Below are 25,091 nucleotides of genomic sequence, written 5' to 3'. Positions count from 1 at the left end.
GACTGACTAGGAGAGTGAGACTGACTAGGAGAGCGAGACTGACTAGAAGAGCGAGACTGACTAGAAGAGCGAGACTGACTAGAAGAGCGAGACCGACTAGAAGAGCGAGACCGACTAGAAGAGCGAGACCGACTAGAAGAGCGAGACCGACTAGAAGAGCGAGACCGACTAGAAGAGCGAGACCGACTAGAAGAGCGAGACTGACTAGAAGAGCGAGACTGACTAGAAGAGCGAGACTGACTAGAAGAGCGAGACTGACTAGAAGAGCGAGACTGACTAGGAGAGAGAGACTGACGAGGAGAGAGAGACTGACGAGGAGAGAGAGACTGACGAGGAGAGAGAGACTGACGAGGAGAGAGAGACTGACGAGGAGAGAGAGACTGACGAGGAGAGAGAGACTGACGAGGAGAGAGAGACTGACGAAGAGAGAGACCGACGAGGAGAGAGAGACTGACGAGGAGAGAGAGACTGGCGAGGAGAGAGAGACTGACGAGGAGAGAGAGACTGACGAGGAGAGAGAGACTGACGAGGAGAGAGAGACTGACGAGGAGAGAGAGACTGACGAGGAGAGAGAGACTGACGAGGAGAGAGAGACTGACGAGGAGAGAGAGACTGACGAGGAGAGAGAGACTGACGAGGAGAGAGAGACTGACGAGGAGAGAGAGACTGACGAGGAGAGAGAGACTGATGAGGAGAGAGAGACTGATGAGGAGAGAGAGAATGACTGACTGGGAGACTGACTGACTAGGAGACTGACTGACTAGGAGACTGACTGACTGAGAGACTGACTGACTGAGAGACTGACTGACTGAGAGACTGACTGAGAGACTGACTGACTGAGAGACTGACTAAGAGACTGACTGACTGAGAGACTGACTGACTGAGAGACTGACTGAGAGACTGACTGACTGAGAGACTGACTGACTGAGAGACTGACTGACTGGGAGACTGACTGACTAGGAGACTGACTGACCAGGAGACTGACTGACTGAGAGACTGACTGACTGAGAGACTGACTGAGAGACTGACTGACTGAGAGACTGACTAAGAGACTGACTGACTGAGAGACTGACTAAGAGACTGACTAAGAGACTGACTGACTGAGAGACTGACTGACTGAGAGACTGACTGAGAGACTGACTGACTGAGAGACTGACTGACTGAGAGACTGACTGACTGGGAGACTGACTGACTAGGAGACTGACTGACCAGGAGACTGACTGACTGAGAGACTGACTGAGAGACTGACTGACTGAGAGACTGACTGAGAGACTGACTGACTGAGAGACTGACTGACTGAGAGACTGACTGAGAGACTGACTGACTGAGAGACTGACTGACTGAGAGACTGACTGACTGAGAGACTGACTGACTGAGAGACTGACTGAGAGACTGACTGACTGAGAGACTGACTGACTGAGAGACTGACTGACTGAGAGACTGACTGACTGAGAGACTTGAGAGACTGACTGACTGAGAGACTGACTGACTGAGAGACTGACTGACTGAGAGACTGACTGACTGAGAGACTGACTGACAGTGAGACTGACTGGCAGAGAGAATGACTGACTGAGAGAGACTGACTGATGGAGACTGACAGAGAAAGGCTGACTGACTTAGTTTAGATCCGTTTTTCCTGTGCCTGGGGAGCTGTTTCTTATTTACATTCGCTGTGGTTGGTGCCACTGTTTTTATAAAAAGCCCAAGCATTTTTTCAGCTAGTTCCTACACACATCCGGTCGATTGTTGATTGCGACTGGCTGGATCCCGTTGAGATCTTTTGTAGGATTACTTCGCCGACCCTCCTCTGGTGGGTATAGCTGTAGTATTTAATTCAAACATTAAAGAACCGGTGGCTAGATGTGGCTCAGATGAAAAAATTAATTACCTTTGATAACGTACTATCTGGTAGAGACAGTCTAGCCGCAGATTTATTAACGCCCTGGCCATCCTCCCCACACTGCGAAGATGTGTAGTGAAAGGGTTATACCCCTTTTTCAGTACTAGTTCTATATATCAGTGAACAATGTTCATGTGATTGTGTGATTTAACCGTTGGGTCTTGCCCCTTTATCTTGAGTTGGTAGTGCTATACCTTTTGTTTATGATTGCTTTGTCATACTGTGAACGACCTAAAAATGTAAGGGTTATGTCCCTTTTCAGTACTGATTTTGTACACCGGAGATTTCTGTCTTATGCAGTGGTGTGACTCAACGAACCATTTGGTCTTGTCTCATAGGTTTTGTCTTGGTATTACCATACCATTCATTTCCATTGGTGAGTGATCAATATAGTTAGAGGCGGTTCTTTTGCAAAGATGGTTTATCCACCAGTGTTCAGGGTTTCTTGTAGCTTGTGATTCATCCCTTTATTTAAGGTCTTTTCCTCAGTCTTTGTCTGGTATTATCAAACTATTTATTGTTTGTTTCAAATTTTTGTTTCTAGGATTTTTTTGTATCTTTTTGGCACACTGTTTTCGCAGCCAGTTTCTATTATGGCTCCGCGTTCTGGTGCGAAAGGTATCTCAGAAAAAAATGACATCCGTGCGCTGGAGGGGACTTATGTGGTTCTACTGATGTCAGAATCGGAGTCCATGCCATCATGGAGCTGTAGGACTCCGTCCCCCGGCACGCAGAGGTACTACTGAAAAATTTCCGGATCCGGTCTGACGCACAGGGAGAATGCAAACGTTAAGGAATCGGCGGCTCGACTGTGTCTCTGTGTCTCTACCAGATAATACCAAATGGAAGTAACTTGTATGTTAGGACGAGGTGTTTGGTACCAAACACCTTGAGGTACAGTGAAGCCATCATGTAGCTGGGGAACTCCTAATTACAAGTGTCACGCCCATATACTTCTCTGTGACTTTGTAATTTCTAAGGTTTGGCTTAGATATTACAGGGTCACATCTACTCATGCAGATATGCCCACACATGGGGCATAGTGCACCCTGCCTACGGGCTGTGAGACCTACTGTAGGCGTGACTTTCCTATACCACATGCAGTGCTGGGTAGGTATGGCACACAACTCTTTGGTTTACTCTTCATCAAGACACGCAGCCTGCAGTGGCAGTTTGCATGGGTTTGGTGAGGGTTTTCTTTGGGTGGCAACATTTGTGCTGAAGCCCTTAGGGACCCTCTTTAGGTCCAATGCCCCAGGTACCAGGGGTACAATTTAATAGGGGCTTGCAGGGTTCTTAAAGGTGTGCCAGTTGTGGAACAATAGTATAGTTTAGGGAAAGAACACTGGGTCTTAGGGACCTGGTTAGCAGGAACCCAGCACTCTTTCAATCAAAGTTGCCACAGATACCGGGCATAAAGTGGGGGGTAACCATGTCAAATGAGGCACTTTCCTACAGATGGACATTTAAGATTTGGTAAAAGCATTCATCATGATAATGGGCACTTACACACAAAATATCTTTTTTCAGAATGTTAATACAGGTGTATTATTTGACCCTGATAAGTGATATAAACAAATATGAGTTACACCTTAAAGTAAGAGACAATACAGAACATACACTAAACAAGGGAGGATTTTACATTAATAAATATATAAAAATGATTTAAGTTTAGAACTACCATTATTTTTACAGTGATTTTAAAAAAGGTTTCAGCTTGTCTAGTGCAATATCTCATATTAAATGTAAATTATTTCAATAAAGTGTAATGCATATGTTTAAAATTTGATAGTTTACGAAAAATAATTAAACGTACTTGTATGGGCACATTTAGAATGTTTGATTATTGTCAATTTTTGTGTAAGTGTCTGTAATCATGAGGACAGCTTGCCCCAAATTAGAAAATTAAATAAAATGATACAGGTGGTTTCTTAAAGTTCTCATACAACAACATTACATGCATTACACATTAGTAAAAGTTAAAAATGCATGCGTCCAGTGCTATTAAAAATAGACAATTTAAAAGGAAACAAGTAAAAAAAGAAGCTTACCTACGATTCCGACGACAAAGGGATTGATTTGCACTGTGGTCATGTGTAGCAGTAGCAAGGGGAGGTCTTGGCCCGTAGGGTTCATAGTGGAAAAGGAAGTGGGAAAAAGAAAAAAAAAGTATGTTTCTACCATATATCCCTGTGAAACGGCCAACTCTGATATGGAGGTTTACCCGCCACAGTAACGTCAACGGGAAGGCACATTGTAATTCGCCTGGCGGAGAAATGGGCTGAACTCCCTCTGACAGCTGCTTTTGCCATTAACGCCGTGGACGCAGATGGAAAAACCTGGCATAGATGGCAGTACTCAGACAGACTATTGTCATTAGACCCGCCAACCTCTAAATAGAGCTGACAGACCCGCCTAGTAGGTGGGTGGGGCATCTGACGGAAAAGCAACAGTGGGACCAGATCTGCGAAGGTGTAAATCAGGCTCCAAGTGAAGCTTGGCTGCAGTTCTGTGTCTCAGTATTCTCCTCTTGCCTCAATGCCAAGCAGAGAGTACTTTTATTTTGCATAGGGGACCCTTAAAAATGCTTTATTTTAGACTAGTGCCCATAATGGCCCTGGGCCAAACCCATAAATGGTGATGGAAGGAATGCTTTAAATACGTTGCAATGCTTGCATTCGTTCAGGGATTGCATTCCAACCCATAGTTCTTTTGCCTACAATGTCGCCTAGTTAGGACCCAACATTTTCAAATCACCTTTTATTCTGCTCTAATATGAACAGTCCGACCTGAGTTAACAGGCCAGGTCCGCCCTGAACTGGAACACAAAGATCCCAAGACCTGTTTTTCACTGATTGGAGAAATTGTAGCTTGGTTCCAGTGACATATTTAGGGTGTTACATCAAACACACAAAAGGTGATGGGAGGAATGCATGCAAAAAGTATATCCACCTGCAGTTGCAGTTGACTCCAGTAAGGGCAATTGATATGCCCGACTTAAGTCCCGTGCTCACTGTGCCATAGGACTCAAGCTACATCTGACTGACAAGCCCCAAGTAGGGCGAAAATGGTCTTAGGTTGTTTGTGGGTCCTTGGGGAGGGACCTTGCCAGGCAGTAAAGGATGGAATATTCCCATGTGTTGTCACTTTGTAGGCACACTATCACAATACCTTGAACATTTAGTATAAGGGACTTCAAAGGCACCCTATCATAATAACTTGAACATTCAGTACAGGGATAAAGGTCACTGTTCAAATGTTGTCTTCTTATTGTCTATTAGGTAACAGAGCTATCACAGCAGGGGACAGTTCTTAACCCAAACCTATCCAGTCTCCACCTCCTTGCGTGGTGGTGGACCGCCGACAGTTGACAGCTTTCGACCTTCCGCCCAAAGTCTGTTTGTTTATCTTGGCAGCCAGGAGTCCCTCCGCTAAGTTGGTATACGCCTGTAGATGGAAGAAGTTTGTGGCATGGGGCACAGCATAGGCTGTGGATCCCCTTTGTGCCTCTCTTTCAGAGGTCCTTTTGTATACACTTTCTTTGGCCCAGCAGGGCTCTGCTCTGGGCACTCTCACAGGTTATCTTGCAGCTATCTCTGCTTTTTCTTCGGCTGCCAGATCAGCCATCCTTGCTCAAGTATCCTATTGTTAACAGATCCTTTAAGGGCATTACTCATCTGTTTCCTCCATCTCCCTCCGTAATGTCCCAAGGGGACTTAAATCTTCTTAGCACATTTCTTATGTGTGTTCCCTTCGAGCCTCTTCATAACTGTCCTCTCAGGCTCCTCACTCTCAAGACTGCCTTCCTGGTTGCCATCACCTCTGCACGCAGGGTGAGTGAGCTTTAGGCTCTATTATCCAAGCGCCCTTTCTTATATGTGCATCTGAACAAAGTAGTGCTTAGAACGAGGCCTTTGTCCTTCCTAAAGTGGTTACACCATTTCATGTAGGACAATCTATCACCTTGCCCACCTCTTTCCCACCTCTGCACCCTTCCCAGGAGAAGGAGAGACTCTACTGTCTGGACCCTAAACGGATGCTGTCATTCTTTCTTGACCACACCAAAGACTTCCGGGTGGATGATGAACTCTTTATTGGCTATGTGGGTGGCAAGAAAGGTTGGACTATTAAAAAATGTACCCTCTCTCGATGGGTTGGCCTTTGCCTTAAGATCTGCTATACTTTAGCGAAGAAGGATCCTCCAGTGGGGTTACGTACTCACTTCACTAGGGCTACTGCACGCAAAGTCCCACTCCTCGATATCTGCCAGGCGGCAACGTGGGCATCTCTGCATACGTTTACCAGGCACTATTGCCTGGAGACTCAAGTCCGGATGGACGCCTATTTAGCCTGTTCGGTCCTCCAGGACTTTCTCGTGTGAACTGGGTTCCTGGGGTCTCCTTTGGGGATGGTGTTGCTGGGGTATCTATTCTAAGTTAAGGAGTCTACAACTAACAGTCTGTATCAGATGAACAATGTATCTGGCAAAGGCATATGTTAGGTGTAGATTTCTTACCACCCACCCATCCTCTCAGCTCTGTGAACTGATTTCTATGGATAAGGACTCTCTTACAGGGCCCTAGTTATGGCGCAGCAGTGGTAAGTGTCTTTTATGGCTCCGCGCTGCTGGCATCGAAAGTTGTGTCAGAACTGACGTCAGTGTGCAGGGGCGGCATCTAAGTAGGCGCCACAACGTCACCCAGGCAACCACGACAATAAGGGGTATTGCTGAAGAAGTAAAATCTCTGGATCCAGACTGATACCTGGAGGAAATTCTAATGTAAGAAATCTACAACTAACATATGTCTCTACCAGATGCATCCTTACCAATAGTAAGTAACTTGTTATTCTGGCACAATAAAAGCTTTTACAAGGCAGGTCAACTCATATAGTCCAGAAAGTTGCCCACTTGGACGGCTCCTTTACCCACTGTGTGGGAAAGCCAATAATAGGCTTGTTGACTTTGCACTTGTCTTAGCAAAAAGGACGACTGCAATGCAATGGAAAGCTGAAGCTGCCCCCTCTCTTGAGGGTTGGCATTCAGACCTGCAGAAATGGGCAGATACCAAAGCTATGTTCTTGTACCTGGATGCAGGAAAATGCCTTAGGAAAATAGCAATATCAGATCTGTGGGATGAGATGCTGCTTAAATTGGGGACCATAAATAATAATGATGCACTAACACCCTGAACGATTCAGAGTACACGCAGTTAATTATTGTGTCGGTTTCTAAAGGTTTCCGAAAGATATATGATTCATGTAGTGTGATGGATAAGTTCTCAATATTATAAGTATCATGTAACGTGTGACTGTAGGAGAGTAGGGTCTGCAATCCTATGATCACCCAGATTTTTGCTTTTTGTTTCACTGGTTTACGACTTTCCCTGGCTGTGGGCCTGCTAATCAGACCCACAGCCTAGCTGTTCTCTCTATTCCAAATTGTACCCAGGTACTGAATTGGCACTGGGCCCTCTCTAAGTCCCTGTACCCAGGGCTGAGGTGTACCCAGAAGTCTCCCAGGGGCTGCAGCATGTATTGTGCCACCCCTGGGCTGACTAACCAAACAGACACAACTGGCTGCTTGACAGCTGGGGCAAAGTGGTGTACTCACCCTTTGCTGTAGATATAGTATACCTATATCTAAACCTAGATGGACACACAGATCTCCTATCAGTCACTCCTATGGCAGGCCTTGACAATCCTGAAGGCAGAGTGCTTGGAATCGTGTGAGATGGTGCTCTGGCATGAGCTGAGCCTGTCTGCGGCTTTCGGGATCTATCCCTTAGCCGTTTCCATGATATCGCATACCATATACTCTTAAGTGCATTATAATCCTCGCGGTTATATGCCAACTCTGGTATCGCTTTATCAAAACATGTCGAGTAAGGTGTCATACGAATTGGAATACTAACCCCTCGCCAATTCTGGCGACGGGGTAGCATTCCACCCTTCTAGAGGGACACGACATGTTGGTAACCTGTAACCCTGGTTAAAGTCAGACAGAGCCTTAGCTCCACAAAATGGATGCTGCCACCGAGACACAAGTCTGCCCTCCTGCTGCTGGGAGTCCTCCCAGCGCAGGAGGCAAGGACAAAGGGTTTCCTGTCAGGGGCGGTGCCAGCACCGTCCCAGACAGGATTTTGTGTATCCTAGGTAGGCAGGGCTTTAGAGGAAGGTGACTGCAAGTGGCACCCCGGTGCTCACTGTGCATAGGCCGGCTTGAACCAGCTCCAGGGGCACACCAGACCCTGAGCTGGGGAAAGCCCGCCAAAGGAGAGGGGTGTAACCACCCCCCTCCTAGTCCCACCCATAGGGCAGGACTTAGTCGCGTGCCAGCCCCCTTTTTCAGGATAAAGGTAGGAGCAGGCCCCCTTCCAAATTAGATCAATCTTTGAATCCTGAACCGACCTTCTACACGAAGAACTCAAGACTCTTCTCAAGATTTTCTCCCTTGTGACTAAGGAGTAGTCACCCTGCAGCAGCAGGCACCAACCAAGCATCGCGGTTTGTTGCCAGTCTCTCCTTCGGATCAAGACTGCTCCAGCACGACGAGAACCGGCTTCCCTGGCACCTCTGACCTCAACCTACATCATCAGCCCAGCTGTGATCCGTGGGTGCGACGAGACCTCGAGGGACCCGCCATCTTCAGAACTACACGACGCTTGTCCAGCACGACCACCGAGTGACCCTCGACCGAGTGCTTTGGGGTGAGAGAAGCCCCGACCCTGAGAAGCTCCAGCACCGAAGTTCAGCCCCCCTGCATCCACGAGATCTGCGTGGGGCCCTTCTGCCCTTGGCTGCTCACCGCGTTGTCCAGGTCGCTTGCCGTTGGCTAGTGGCCCTCTCACGACGCTCCACGACGACAAATACTGCTGGTCTGGTTGCTCCAGACTAGCCCTTGCTCCCCTCCAAAAGAGGAGCACCCTGGACCCTCCTGGTCCACTCAAGACGCCATTTTAGGTCCACCGCGTGGGCCTTGCATTTGCCAAGACTTGTTGCCCCAATCCTGGGTCCAGCGACGTCGACAGCAAGAACCTTCGTGGGACAGCTCGCACCTCCATCCTGGTCGCCGACAACGCCTCCTGGTCCGAGAGACTGCAGAGCCCAGCAGCGCCCACTCACCTGGTCGAGGCGACTTCGTCCGGTGCCACCCTGGTGCCCACCTAAATCACTGGCTAGTGATTCAGAACTTGGTCCCCTCTGCTTTCAGGTCTTCTTCTTCCCTGATCCAGGCTTGGATCTCCACGAACTTTCTTCACTGATCGCCTGCCAGCAACTTCTTTCTTCAGGCTCCTGGTTCTTCAACGAGGGTTTCCGACGCAACTTCAACCCTATGCAGCCGCAGCCCCTGGGCTAGGTAAACTGAGTACCCCGGTGCTCCAGCATAGTCCAACACCCTAAGTGTTCGGATCCACTCCCGTTTTCGACCCACCTAGTCGGGTTCGCCCGAGAACAGTAACTTTGCAATTGCTAGCCTCCATAGACTTTTTCCCGCCTTACGCGTGAGAGTTCCCACTCTGCACACGACGTCCCTAGGTCTCCTGCTAGTAATCTAAAGGTTCAGTAGTCCAGTCCTAGCGATTCTAAAGCCTATGAGAATAGTACTTACCTGCTAGTAATTTCGCATTCCACTTTTTGTGTATATGGTTTTTCGTGCCCCTCGGGCATTTGTGTAAATTGTGCGACTTTAAGTATTTCTTTAAGAGTTTTGTTGTGTGCTTAGCTCCCTGTCTCATAAAGAGCCAGGGTAGTCTTGTTATAAATAAATATACGTTTATTTTCATAACAACTTGTGTGGTGTCCTTTCACTTGGTGTTCAAGGGGTAATGTGATGGTAAAACAGCTGGCTTAACACGCCCTCTAGAGTCTTAGCCTTAGACTGCTCGTATCCATGCTACTAGGATAGCTGGTCTATAAGGTTGACTTACAACCAATCATCAATAAGGGTTGTTTGGACTAGAATAGTGAGCACTGCATATCAGGCCAACTTCTCACAGTGACTAAATATGCTTTTGTCAGTATGGTACATTCTATTCTAAATATGGAGTAGTCAATTCGACAATTAACAGCCGTGAGTTGCGTTTCCCCATTTTTCTTTCTCTTGTTACTCGCTATATTTTATATCTAATGCACACTGTATTTTATGCTCTGGACATGCTTGTGACATATTGGCAAATTGCACACCGTAATATATAATGAGAATATAATGTTATTTGAAATAAGGAAACGTTTATATCATGTGTCACGCCAGTATACTGTAGCTGTTTATAGACGTTGATTAAAACATGCAATAGGCACATGTGCCATTGTTGACCTGTCATAAGTCAATAAAGCCGACATTGTCTTAACAATATAAAAAGACGAGAACAACGAGGTGTTAACAAAAGTCAGAAACATTGATCAGAATTGTATTTACAGACTAAATTACAGAGTTTGGAGAACGATGCCTATCCAAAGCATTTCCAGCAGTTTTATTAATTAAGGATGCATCATTGAGCAATCTGTGTTTGTTCTATTGGTCAGAACTGTGTATGATGTAAACATCACTTAAAATTACATATCGGGGTTTGATCGATGGAGTTAGTGGGGAGATTATAGACATGTTATTATGATCGCATTAATTGTGATCGATTTTTATCAGAATTAAGTTAAATATAATTTCTGGGAAAGTCAGAGACTCTCTGAGATGGGTCTCCTGAAGCCATTCCCGCTTTGAAATGTGAGTGAGGGGTTGAGAAAAGAAACTCAAGTACTGCATCCATGTGGGCACATTGCGAGTCCCTCAAAATCTTGAAAATAGGGGACACGGTTATTTAGTGCCAATTTTAGGTTCTGAGCTAAGTGAAATTTGAATTCCCCATAGTGTCTTCTACCACACGAATTCCTCCAAGTTGCACTTGACTGAATTTGCCTGGGAAGAACAGATCCGTAATGGTGCAAATGTGTGGTATACCCATAATCCCATGTTAATCAATTTTCTGGCGAGGGAAACTTGGAATGTGGCCCAGACAAATGCCTGGGAGGAAAAAACTCCTGCCTGGGAGATTTTTATATTGGGTGGTTATTGCACCCATATACATAGCAGGGCTCTGATTTAGCAGCAGATTGTCCTCCTGACATTGTGCAATATGGATATAAACAGCCATACATTAGCTTAGTCAACATTTATATCTGAAAGCAGCTTATGCACCTTAATGGGATAGGTGCTGCTTTAACTTACATGCATGACAGTAGGGGAGACGCAGAGGTCGCCTGGGTTATTTATTTATTTTAATTTTATTTTAAAAGTTTTATATAGCGCTTGCTTGACCCGTGGATATCAAAGTACTTTACATACACACAGTAAAAACAGAAGAAAATTGCATTACATAGTAGGAAGGCGGTAAGGAATCAAAACAGAGATAAAAAATACAACATGAAAAATAGGTAAACAGTGCAAGGGAGGGAGAGAAAACAAAAGAAGGTGGCTAACACAGTCCAGTCATCAACTATCCTTGAATGTCAAAAGAGAGAGGCGTCAACTCGGATATCAAAGTGTAGGTTTGTTGACATTTGTCGGGAAAGTATTTGTTGAGGAGATGGAGTTTCAGGTCCCTTTTGAAACAGGAGAAGGAGGAATTGCATCTGAGGACTCTAGGGAGAGTGTACCACATCCTGGGAGCGTTGCCAGAAAACAATTAGTACTGAGTGGTTTTCTTTTTCAGTTTTAGTGGGATGAGAAGGAGTGAGTTGGAGCTTCTCAGAGTTCTGGATTTTCCTGCTCTTGCCAGTTTGTTGTTTAGGTAGTTGGGGGACGGAGAGTGAAGAGTTTTGTGTGTGATGCAGGCCAGCTTGTAAAATCTGAATTAGTGATAGATTCGCTGGCGTCGCGTCCGGCCTCATACCCTCCGGTCCCTGGGCCACGCGCGACGCCGGAGGAGATCGAGCGGGTCCTCATGGCCATGAGGTCCCTCACTCCCCCGGCGGGCTCCGCGGCGCCTTCGGGCCCAGCGGACCCGTCTGGGGGCCCTAGCGGGTCGGGGGCTCCGTTCCCGACGCCGTCGAGTGCTTCGGCCTCGACGCCGCCGGCGCCTTCGGGCCCGGCGCCGCAGGGCCCCACTGGATCCGGTTCCGGATCCGGGTCGTCACCCGTGGACCTAACGACCTCCCCGGCGCCGGTCCCTCAGGTGTCACCCCCGGCCCCGTCTTCGGGCGGCGCCGTCCCCGAGGCCTCCCTCGACCCGGCTCCGGCGCCGGAGGGGCTCCGCTAGGCGCCGCTTCAGACGCCATTCGGAGAGTTTACCTTTAATGAGCCGGCCCCATCATTTGACACCCCTGGGTACCAGGAGATGGGTGATGAGGAGGATTGGGAGGGGTCTGAGGACCCTCTGACACGGGAGTGTCAGTCCCAGGAGGACTGGACAGGTGGACTTGGGGATGCCAGTGGTCTGGACACATCACCAGACACTGGCTTTGTCTCCCCTCCTACCGTGGCTACGGAGGAGGGGGCTACCTATAGTGTGGTGCTGACGCATGCGGCCAAGGCCTTGGGCCTTGAACTCCCCGTCGCGGCCGTGAGGACTAACCTCCTCACTGAGGTCCTTAAACCGCAGTCAAGCTCTGCTGAGCCTCTGCTGCCGTTTAATGAGGCCTTGACCGTCGTTCTTTTGGGCACTTGGTCCAGGCCCGCTACAGGTTCGCCTGTAGATAGTTACAGGTTACTGACTTGGCGACTTGAAGGTGTTTTACCATTTAGTCGGGCGATTTGTGTTAAAAAATTAAGTTAGTTTTCGTATTGCCGTTGGTCGCTGTGTGGTAGTTATCTACAATGAGTGTTTCAGGGTGTTGTTTTAGAGTACTGTGCTTGAAGTTCTTTTTAGCATTACTGGTCATTTTGTCTGGGTAGTTAATGGACCAGGAGTTGGGTCCGTAACGCACGAGATTAGAGTTCCGGGTGGGGTTAGGCGGGTGCATGGTTGAATTGAAGAGAGATCGGTAAAAGAGTTGAAGGGAGGAGAGCTTCCTTCCTTGAGGTTCAAACCGATTAGTAGTCAGGAGCAGTCAATTATAGACAATCATAGACCTAACATAGGCGAAAGGCAATACTTTCCGCTGTTGGGTAATTCGGAATGAGAGTGGTGTTAGACCTGGCACCATTGGCGCGGGTCTCCCTTCCATTTTTGCTGTTGCCTCATGTGTTTTTGCTGGTGTTAGATGCTTTGGGCACTGTGACACTGCTGTCCAGTGCCACAGTGCAAGTGCTCCCTACTGTAAATTAATGTATGTATTGATCAGTGGTTCCATGATTGGATGTTTGGTTTACTTGTCAGACCCTAGTACAGTGCACTGAGGTGGCCCAGGGCATGTAAATCCAAATGCTGCTAGTGGGCTTGCAGCACTGGTTGTGCCACCCACAGAAGCAGCCTTGTCAAATGTGTCTAAGGTCTGCCATTGTAGAGCCTGCGTGCAGTCTGGTACTGTCATGCTAACTGGGCAAGTGCACCCACTTGCCAGTCCCTAAACCTTCCCTTGACTTCATATTAGTCACCCCTATGGTAGGCCCAAGGGCAGGGTGCATTTTAATTATAAGGTAGGACAAACCCTGATGTGTGTGGCATGTTCTAATAGTGAATTACAGGCATTTTCGTTTTTCACTATTGCAAGGCTACCTGTTCTCCAAAGGACACTTTATAATCCTAACCGGCTCAGAGAACATGGTAGATATTCGAGTTTAGTATGCCTGGACTCAGAATAATAAAATACATCTTTTAGTGAAGTTTATTTTAATATTCTGTGTTGGCAAATACCACTTTTAAAAAGTAGGTATTTGCTTGCCTAACCATTTCAGCCCACCTCTGCCCGCCTCTGCTAGGTTGTGTATTCCTTTGTCTGGGTTTGTGAGTGACAGGGCTTGGGAATTCCAGGACACAGGCTGGGTCAGCCCAGTGGTGCATTGGGAGATCTGCATAAAGATGGGAGGGAGGAGTTGCACCTGGGACCTGAATAGGGCTGGGCCTTCCATCTACAATGCCGACACGTCTGATGTCTCTGCCCTGCACACTGAAAGAAGAGAAGGAAGACTGTCCACAAAGTGCTCCAGGACTGTACTTGCCTTCCACAATACTGGCTCCACCTCCTGTGGGGCGTCTGATGTTCCTGCCCTGCACTGTGAAAGGAAAGGAGAAGTCTGGTAAACAGAGTGCTCAGGAACTGGTTTGGACTGGGCAAAGGCCCCTCTCCCCTCAGAGAACAAAGGATTTTGGGGTATAAATATTGGAACCCTGATCCCAAGAAATTAGATCACTTCTGGACTTACAAGACGAAACCTCTGCTGAGGAGAGGAACCTGAAGAAACAGAGGATAGACTATTCCCAAGCTGAAGTGCTGCTTGGGGGATTGGCCTGCAGTGGTTGCCTTACTGCCAAAGAGAGGAGAAAGGACTTTGTTGACTTTACTTTCAACTTGTGCAAAGATCTACAAGGGCTTGGAAGAGAGCTTTCCCCCCTGACTGAAGTCCCAGGACCAGTGGACTTCGCCAGCCTTTGTGAATTGCTGCTGGAAACAAGTGGCTACAGAGGCAGGGAGCTGTGACCGACTCTCACGACCGGCCCGGGGTCCTGTAGGCACCGCATCAAGCAACATCCGCCTCGAACAGCGCAAGCTCTGCGCTCACCGACTCCGTCCTGACGCCGACACAGAGCCGTAGCCTGCACTGCGACTGGAAGGACACCGCGACGTGCAACACCTTGCTACACCAAATCGAACTGGTCTGACCGACGCAGTCACTGCTGCTGACTTCGAGTCCTGTGACCGCACCGGAGTTAGGCACCGCCTCGCACGTTTGGCGACGCAATGCCCGACTCGCACCGCTGTCCGGACTGATCGACGCCAGCTCCCGAACTCCGGCTCGTGCGCCGCACCGCAAGCTGCAAGTACCGCATCGAAGCACCGTCTCGCCCTGCAACGCAGCCTTGGATCCACCGACTCCGTCAATGGGCCGCTGCCTGCACCGCATCGAGGGACAACGCGTCTTGCAACGCTTCCTTTCTGCACCGCGACGATCACCGGAACCGGCTCGCACATCCGTGCCGGCCGCTTCAAGTAAAAGGTACTGTGACTGAGTCTGTTGACATTTGAGTGGGCCCGTACCGACGCGGTCCGCTGGATTTGATAGACCCTTTGTTATTTACAACAACGCTGTAGCGTTACCAGGCTACCGATTCGCACAGGACCTTGATTTAAGCCTTTTAACGAGAACTCTTGAAATCTAATAGTACGGTGTATTCTTTTTGTCGTTTATTGGTCTTGTGGTAACTCTATATAAAATATACTTATTTTTTTATATAAAAACGTGTGTGGTGTCCGTTTGTAGTGTTGTCATTGGGTTACTGTATGTGGTCACAAATGCTTAACTTACACCGCCTCTGAAATAAGCCTTGTCTGCTCGTGCCACACTACCTAGAGGGTGAGAAGAGGTTATTTTAGGAGTGTAATCCCCTTTTCTCTGACTAGAGGAGAGGGTCCTTATTTGTCATAAGTACCTACCTGTTTCAACTCGAGACCCCCAATTCTAACAAGCGGGATCAGGGCAATAGAGGCACCAGGCTAGGCGCGATCATGTAGAAAGCCCAGTCGCAATCAGGAATCGAGCAGCTGGCTGAGGTGGTAGTTCTCATACAGTGCAGTATGTACAATAAACTCTAAAGAGACATTTAACTGCAGTATAAAACATTTATAGCAGTGTTTATCCTAAACTCAAAAGAGATCAGGGGCCCACCAACCATGCTTTTACAATAAGCCCAAAAGCATTAGGGAGTCAATCATCCAGTTAGGATAGACTTCTACAGAGTTATGTAGTAGGCCCATACGTTACGGTCTGTTCACTCCGAGAACAGCCAACATTCTTACAAAAGGAGAGAGGCTGTACCATGATGACATTTTATCTCTGAGACTCATTCACCACACAGCATTTACTGTTGCAAAGCATTGATATGTTTCATTACAACTCAGTTATGAGCAGGGTCTCCTTTTCACGCCCCGTCCTAACTGAAATTTCTAAAGGGTTCCAGAACCTCTTTTGTGTTTTGGAATTACTTTTTCAACTTGCAAAAGCAAGTTAGTACGTTACATTTGTGGCTGCAAACTTTTTCATTTTGTGAAACACAGGTTTACTTCCGCCAAGGGCTCCAGACCCTCCTCCATTTCTTAGCACATCCCCTGGCCTTGTAGATCGCTTCCTCCGCCCTCTGGCACCAATCCAAGTCTCGTAACCACTGGTCCCATTGTGGGGGCACCTGCGCCCCCCCAGCAACTGGCTATATTCCACTTTGCCACCACGGCTGCTGTAGCCAACCAGATCTCGTCATACCTGGACCAGTCTGTGGGTCCTTGAATCGCAGGGTTTTTGACTCCAACAATGTTTAGCACATCAGGCCTTATTCTTCTGAAGCATAGACATAGATCCAGGTAATGTCCACACACCTCCCACATTTTCAGAGATAGGTGACATTGACATATTTGTCCAATCGAACTTAGTATTCAGCTGCTGCATGGTATTGTAGGAATTTACCTGCTTAGAAGAGCTCAGAGTTCCTTTTTTAGAATTCTTATTAGGCAAACGAGGGCGGAAGACTTTTTTAAAGCATTGAAAAGAGTTTGAGGATGACAGAGCACAAATTAGTTGGAGATTGGAGGTGTGTGAATTCTACCCATGCTGGAGATCGAGTGTTAATAGGTCAGTAATGTTCCCACTTTAATCACCTCAGATTTGAAAATTGGTGCCGTATTTTTAGGATAGCAGTAATAAATTCTTCATTTTTTTTGTTAAAGATTACAGCCATGATTGTCTTGCTATGTTGAGTTTACCAGAGACTACGCTTCACTTCCTACTGTCTCCTTCTGAAGACAGCAGTTACCAAGAACTGTCTGGTATCAGGCTTGGTTTCCAGAATGAAATGTTAAAAATGATGATAGATGGGATCCGATCTTCTTTTGTGAGTATCTGCACAACATTACTTTCATTGAAACATCAGGCAGGGGATTTGAGGTTATTTCCTTTACTTGTATACCACCTCGTTCCTCTCTCTCTTCGTGTTTTTTTTTGTAACTTGTTCTTATTTCGGGACATGTGTAACAGCACATACAGTACAATCACTTGAAGAGACACATGGCGCATAGTGGGTGACAAATGTTAATATGTGTTACTTTGATAACAAATTCTGTGCCTTGAAATTGAAAGAGTTGGGGATGCTTAGACTAGCAATTGGGTATTTTTATTGTGATTGTGCTTGTGAAGGGATTTATAGAGCGTGCAGCTACTCAATAGTTTCTTGATGCTATACGCTCTGTGAAAGGAAGCAGATACAGAAGGTGATTGCTGAGAAAAAAGCTTGGTCTTAATCTTTTTCTTAAAACCAGCTTCTGCCTTTGACGCAGGTCAAAAGGGAGCTTGTTCCACCATACAGAGCCCAGGCAGGAAAGAGCGACATCCCGCAATGGACAGACGAACCTTAGGGACTTTTGCAGATGATTACCAGATGAGCATACAACTCTCACAGGGCTATAAAAAGAAAACCCAGCTGAAAGATAGTCCAGTCCAGAATGTTGGAGGGCCCTATGCATTAAGAGTGTTAATCTAAAAAGAATCCATTTTCCAATGAGAAGCCAATGCAAATTGCGCAAATGACAGGAAATATGTTCCTGTCCCGGTATACCCAGGAGATATGTTGGCAACCCTGCATATAATGTGTTTGCGGAGTCAAATCTGGTCATCATCAGGGCTAATATCACAGCAATCTGAGTTAAAAATGATAAAAGAAAATGCTAACATATTTTTGTCATGCACAGGTAGTCAAAACAAACACCAATAACTGTAAAGTGCTCTGATATCCTTCGGGATCTAGTCCACGCTATATACAACTTTATAAATAAATAAATAAACCATTGAGATTATTTGATTATGGCATGACATTTCATGGTCTAATTTAATCCCCAAGTTTTTTACAAAATCAGCTTGGGTGTCTGGTGAAGGTACCCCTAAATTCAAGACAAGATTACATCCAAAACTAAGCACCTCTGTCTTTTCTGTGTTGCATTTCAAATGCGTGCATGTCAGCCATTGAAAAAACGCTGAGACCGGGCTGAATGACGTCCAAATCTATGGAAGCCCCTTTGCTAAAGACAAGGAGGATCTGTGTATCATCAGCATAGGAAATAGCTTAGCCCCAAATGATTCCTCCACCTTATCTAAGGGGGACAAGAAAATGTTAAACATAAAGGGTCTTAGTGCAGAGCCCGGAGGAACTCTGACTGACACCCTTCAAGTGGTAGAAGAATAGGGGGGTAGCCAAAGTTCCTGACCCCTGTCCTCAAGAAAGGACTTAAGCCAGTTCCAGGCATTATCTCCAATGCCGATCTCACTAAAGTGTGCGAGCAACCGGTCATGTGGGATCGTGTCGAATGCTGCCGACATGTCCAACAATACCAGGACGGCCCTGCCGCCCGCATCAATGGTAAACCTTATACAGCCCAAGACCTCAACCAAGGCAGTCTCAGTACTATGTCTAGGTCTAAATCCCGACTGGCTCGGATGAAGATGCCTATTGACCTCTAAATAACTGGTGAGCTGTTGATTGACACATTTTTCAACTATTTTGGTATGTGCTGAAAAAAAGGAAATTGGCCTATAATTGCCTGGGTCATCCGGATCCGCATTAGGCTTTTTTAGTAGAGGAACAATTTTGGCTCTTTTCCAACATGAAGGCACCGTAGCAGTGACAAGAGACTTATTCAGCACCGCGTTCAGAATAGGGTTAATAATGTCCACACCTAATACCAAAATGGTAGGAGGACAATTATCATTAGGAGAGCAGGATTAAAGGTTCAAAATCGCTGTCCTGAGTCTTCTTGAGAGATAGTATTGAACTCGGAGAGGCCACAAGAAATCGGTATAGCTATCTGAGCCGCACAAGCAGGAGTTGCATCCTGGTTAGAAGTACGGGATGACTGTTCTGTATAGCTTGGATTTTGTTGTGGAAGAATAATGCAAGTTGCTCACACCTGTCTACCGATGGAGCCTTACTTCTACGACTAACCACAGGATCAGTAAAATCATTCACAATCTTAAAGTCTTCCCTGGGTTTGTTTACTGTTTTGTCTATACACCCCTCCAAATATTTTCTCTTTGTGAGATTTATCAGGATCACATATTTCTTTAAAGCTATTTTGTGTAATTTTTTTTGAATCAAGGCTATAATTTCTTCTCCATGCCCGTTCCGCCTTTTTACATAGTTTTTTTTTCTTGTATCAGAGAATCAGGAACTAGAAGCATGAGTGGGGAGAGGGACAATGTTCTTCACCGAAGTATGCAACCAATGATCATATTCATCATGGCGGAATCAGTTAAACCCGAGAGGGATGGAATAGTAACTTTCAAAGCCGCCCCTGTAAATTGTCACCAGTAATTTTAGAGAAATTACAAAATAGGGGCCTTGTAACATTGTCCCTTTGTTCCAGACTGGAAGTAGACCAATTAAACTGAATCAAAAAATGATCTGTCCAGACTAAAGGAATGGGGCCAACAAGGACAGATCAAAGTTATGGAACACTAAATATATTATATGTCCTCCACTATGAGTGGGCACCGCAACCCATTGAGAAAATTAAAAAGTGGACATAATGGCGCTTAAGGTCAAGGTGGCATTGTCAGATACAAGATCCCAATAAATATTAAAATCACCAAGAATAATACAATGGGTATACGGTAGTGAAACCTGCGTGACTTCATTAAATGAATAAATAAAAAAGGCCCAATCGGTCTAGGTGGCCTGTAAGTCAAATGGCCCCCTTCTGAATGTTGGGCATGTATTCAGAGACAACATTCCAATTCTCCCCCCTAATGAGATCACGCATAACTAGTGCATGCTTGTGAGAAGTTGGCCTGATATATGATGCTCACTAGTTCTAGTGATCACCCTGTATCAGTCCAAACAACCCTTATGGTGATTGGTTGTAAGTCAACCTTATAGACCAGCTATCCTAATGGTAGCATGGACAAAGCAGTCTTAGGCTAAACTCTTTTGGCATGTGAAGCCAGCTGTTTTACCACAATATAACCCCTTGAATACCAGATGAAAGGACACCACACAGGTTGTTATGAAAATAAACAATATATTTATTAATAACAAACACCTCTGAACTCTTTATGAGATCAGAGGGCTAAGCACATGACAATCTCTTAGGAAAAATACGATGAGTTGCACAAAATTACAATGGTGCCCTAGGGGCACGGCAAACCATATACTAAGTAAATGGGTTAAGGAAGTCAATAGAAGGAATGGAGCTATCCAGAGGCTGTTGGACCGCTGGGACTACGCTATCCTAACTTTAGGTAAGTAATAGGAGGCCCACGGGATGCGGGTGCAGAGTGTGAACTCACACGCGGGATGCGTAACAACGTCTATGGACAGTACGGTTCAAGAAAAAGGTGAGTACGGACAATCCTGACTGGTTAGGACTAAAACGACTGTGAATCTAGACACTAGGAGAGTCAAGCTACCCTTGAGCACCGAAACGCTCTTGTTACCTCACCCACGGGCTGCGGGTGCATAGGTGCGAAGTTGTGTCGGGTTTCTGCGTTGAAGTCTATGGAGCCTGAAAGAAAAGATGCTGCAGGCGACCAGGAGGAAGATGTCCGGTGTGATCCAAGGGTGGATCAGGAAAGCTGAAGACCTGAAAGCAGAGGGGACAATGTTCAAAGTCACTAGCCAGTGACTGGAGTGGAACCAGGAAGGAACCAGATGTCGTCATCGCGATCAGGTGAAGAGTGGACGCTTGACTCTGCAGCCACGTGGACCAGGAGGTGTCTTTGACGACCAGGATGGAGGCACGAGCTGTCCCACGCAGGCTCTCGCTGTCGGCGGTGTCTGTTCCAGATTCGGCGTCAACAGGCCTTGGCAAAGGCAACCCACGCGGTGAGTGGAAAAAGCGTCTGGTGCGGACTAGGAGAGTCCGGGGTGCTCCTCTTTTGGAAGGGAGCAAGGGCCAGTCTGGAGCAACCAGACCAGCAGTGTAGTTTTCAAAGTTCGTCGTCTAGGAGGTCACTTGCCAGCCTGCAAGTGACCAGACAACGTGTCGAGCAGAAAACAAGCAGAAGGGCCCCAAACAGATCTCGTGGATGCTGGGGGGCTGATCTTCGGTGCAGGGGCTGCTCGGGGCTTCTCAATCCCCAAAGCACTTGGTCGAGTTTACCTCGGGAGTCTGCTGAAAGCGAAGTGCAGTTTCTTTCAAGATGGCCGGTCCCACGTGTCTCGTCGCACCCACGGATCTCAGCTGGGCTGCAGATGTGAGTTGAGGTCGGAGAGTTCTGGGAATCCGGGTCTCGTCGGGCTCTGAAGTCTGGATCCTCGAGGGAAGACGACAAAGTGAAGCCGCTGGACGCTTGATGGTGCCTGCAGTTGCAGGGTGGACACTCCTTGCCCACAAGGGAGATTCTTCAGTCTTCTGTGGAGCAGAACGTCGAAGTCCAGAGTTTCTTCTTGTAAAGTTGTTCAGGATAATCTAATCTGGAATGGGACCAGCTCCTACCTTTATCCTGCTAAAGGGGGCTGTACTACGACTAGGTCCCTCCTATGGGTGGGACCAGGAAGGGGGGTGGTTACACCCCCTATCCTTTGTCCGGTTTCGCGCCAGAGCTGGGGCAAGGATGCCCCAGCAACTGGTTTGAGCCGGTGTATGCACAGGACACCTTGTGTGCCCCAGGCATGTCTCATTCCTTTCAGGCCTGTCCTACCCAATACACAAAATCCTGTCTGGGGTGGTGCTAGCACCTCCCAAGGCAGGAAACCCTTTGTCCGAGCCTCCCTCGCTGGAAGGACTCCCAGCAGCAGGAGGTCAGACTTGTGTCTGTGGTGGCAGCATCCATTTTGTGATGCCAAGGCTCGAGTTAACTTTAACCGGGGTTCACAGTTACCTACATGTCGTGTCCCTCTAGAAGGGTGGAATGCTACCCCCGTCGCCAGAACTGGCGAGGGGGTAGTACTCCAATTCGTATGACACCTTACTCGACATGTTTTGATAATGCTATACCAAAGTTAGCATTCAACCGCGAGGATTATAATGCACTTAAGAGTATATGGTATAGCGTTATCATGGAACAGCTATTAGGACTTGGTTCCGCAAGCTGCAGACGGGCTCGGCTCATGCCAGAGCACCATCTCACATAATTCCAAGCACTCTGCCTTCAGGATTGATAAGGCCTGCCATAGGAGTGACTGAAAGGAATATATGTGTCCATTTTGTGGTTAGATATAGGTATACTATATCTACAGCAAAGGGTGATTACACCACCTTGCCCCAGCTGTCTTAGCAGCCAGTTGTGTCAGTTTTGGATGGCCAGCCAGGGGTGGCATAATACATGCTGCAGCCCCTGGTAGGCCCTGGGTACACCTATGCCCTGGGTACCTAAGGTACACTGTACAGGGACTGATAAGGTGACTCAGTATCCAATTAGATATGTACCTAAGGTACATGGAGTCCATTTTAACAGAGAGAGCAGGAAGCCTGGGGTCCTGAATAGCAGGATCCCAGGCCAACTAAGTCAAAAACCAGCAAAACACTAGGCAAAAAGTTGGGGGTAACCATAGTCAGATATCCACCTCCCTACAATGCTACTGAAGGGGAGCAAGCATTAATTAATCATGCTTTAAGCGAGCCTTCCCCCAACTTAACTTTAATAGGGCCGCAGATGTCGCCCTTTGTAGGAGGTGAGCCAGGTACTGCTAGAAACCCACAAAAGCGGCAGCAGGAGCCCATGGTTAAATCATCCAGATATATGACATGAGAACATCTCCTTGGAGTATTTAAAGCCAGTAAGTAAGCCCTAGCATAACAAGTTCTCACCTTAGTTTCAGTGACCAGATGAGCAGCATGGCTGGCGCTAGCCCCCAAGGGACGCTGATGGGCACAAACAGGCTTGCCAGTGTTGCATCAGCGCTGCAGCCCTCATTAAACAGAGTAGCCTTCTGAGCTGTCAACGCAGGAAGGCGTCCCGTAGCCAAAAAACTAGAGCGGGAACGCTGAAAGCTGAGGCTTCATGCCGCCGCCATAACAGGCAAATGGAAAAAAGTGAATACACTGCAAAATATGCCCCACACAACAGCCCTCCCCTCTCTAAAATAAACAATCTTTAGAAAGAGTGTTATGTTATAGTATTTTAGTAGATCTATCCCCAATAAATATTTTTTGGAAAACAAATGAGAACGAGTATTGACAAAGCCAATAGGTCTGGCGCTGTCTGCCAGTCTTTTCACAATTATTGTTGTTTTGTCTTATTTGTTGCAAAACAGTATCGTTCAGGAAGCACCTGTGTATTTGTCAGTCTAAAGCAAACAATGACTAAAGGAAACATGTTTAATAACACTCATTACCATAGCACTCCGTGGCACTGACGGGAACTACTCTATGCTTGAATGTCCTCATTGTGAAAGGGCAGCATACTGTAACTCATAGTGAAATCAGTCTATGGCTGAAAAAATGGCAGAAGCATGGCCCCTTGATGCATACTTGTGTGAGTTGGAGGCACATAAGGATGACACAACCACAGACAAATGGATGAAGTGTGTCTAAATAACCCCTGTAGGTAATCATGTTATACACATTGTTTTAGTAAAATCAAACGGTCTTTCCTAACACAAATCTAAAAAGCCAGTTGTTCTGCCATTGGCTGCCAGCCTCTTTAGTTTGCGAAGGAAAGAAAAAGGAAAGAAAGGCAGGAAAAAAAAAAAAAAAGAAAGGCAAGAAAGAAAAAAGTAAGGAAAGAAGAAACGAAGGAAAGGATAGAAATACAGGAAAGAAAGTGAGAAAGAAAGCAAGCAAGAAGAAAACAAAGACTGATAGAATGAAGGAAAAAAAATAAGGATTGTAAGACAGAAAGAAAACTGGAAAGCAAGTAAGGAAAGCAAGAAAGAAAGAAAAAAAGTAAACTATGAAATTAGGAAAGAAACAAGAAGGAAAGTAACAAAGAAGGAAAGAAAAAGGAAGGAAGGATTGAATAAATGAAAGAAACAAATAAGGATATGAAAGGGGAAGAAAAAAAGTATAGAAAGACAGAAAAGAAAAAAGGAATGAATGCAGGCAAGAAAGCAATAAAAGAAAAGAAAGAAAGAGAAAGGGTAGAAAGAAAGATGACAAAAAAAATAAATAAAGAAGGAACGAAAGAAAGACAAGTAAAGCATGAACGAGAGAAAGAAAAGAAACAATAAAAGAAGGAAGGAAGAAAAAGGAATAATTTCAAAGTATGTTGGTTTGTTTTCCCAATATGGCAGGGCGCACTGGGATGCAATGGATGAGCTTCGTCAGCACCTCCTGACCACTACAAGAAAAGGGCACAAAAACTTGTAGCAGAGGCCAAGCTCATCTCCTAACCCAATATTCTGTTTGCCCTCAATGCTGCTGACACTGCTGCCCGTGGAATAAATTCCAGTGTCCTCCTTTGCCGACATGCCTGGCTGCGTGTTTTCCGGCTTCAAAACGAAAGTACAGCAGCATCTGCTCAACCTACTCTTCATGGGGATCACTCGACTAGATACTCAAAAAGATAAAGAAGGACACTGATACCGCGAATACTATGGGAGCACTACAAACACCCTCCACCCGAGGCTCCTTTAGCCGGTGACAGTATCGCAGCGGTGTTAAAAACACCACCTTGAGGCAGTCACCTCTTTCCCCAGATAGCAACAGAAGCAGACTCCTTCTTGGGGCTACTACAGTGGGTGTCACAAAAATAACTCTAGGGGCAGATGCACAGCCACCAAAGGGGCTTCCCCTTTAAAGCAGTGACTCGCTTACTCTCCCCCCGACCACATAATACCTACTCGGGATGACTACAGGAGTTTTTGTCCTAGTTGGCAGGAATCACCTTGGACTAGTGGGCTCTCAATATCATACACAAGGGGTATTGTCTAGAGCTCCTGCACACACCACCACACATCCCACCCTGCATGCACAGCATCTATCCAGAACATCGTTACCTGCTCCAGGAGGAGGTGCAGGCCCCTGTCCGTAGGGGGGGCTTTGGAGCTCCTTTCGCTCCAACATTGCGACACGGGAGTTTACTCTTTTACTTCCTCATTCCCAAGGAGGACAATTCTCTCTGACCCATTCTCGACCTCTGGTCCCTTCACAATTACATCCCATCAGACCACTCCCATGTGGT

At 46.7% G+C, this 25,091-nt stretch overlaps 1 protein-coding gene across 2 annotated transcripts in view; it reads left to right on the top strand.

The window, feature by feature from the left end:
• The window catches only part of LYST (lysosomal trafficking regulator), a 3,192,287-nt gene that overhangs the window by 1,666,101 nt on the left and 1,501,095 nt on the right, over window positions 1-25,091 (top strand). For both annotated transcript variants that reach the window (XM_078648813.1, XM_078648812.1), the window contains one exon: window positions 16,709-16,872. In XM_078648813.1, the coding sequence (XP_078504939.1) occupies window positions 16,709-16,872 (164 nt within the window). The remainder of the gene's footprint in view (window positions 1-16,708; window positions 16,873-25,091) is intronic.

Source organism: Lissotriton helveticus, chromosome 6 (genome assembly GCF_964261635.1).
Source record: "Lissotriton helveticus chromosome 6, aLisHel1.1, whole genome shotgun sequence".
Taxonomy (NCBI): domain Eukaryota; kingdom Metazoa; phylum Chordata; class Amphibia; order Caudata; family Salamandridae; genus Lissotriton; species Lissotriton helveticus.
The sequence above is the reverse complement of the archived record's forward strand: the minus strand, read 5'-3'. Positions and strand labels throughout refer to the sequence as shown.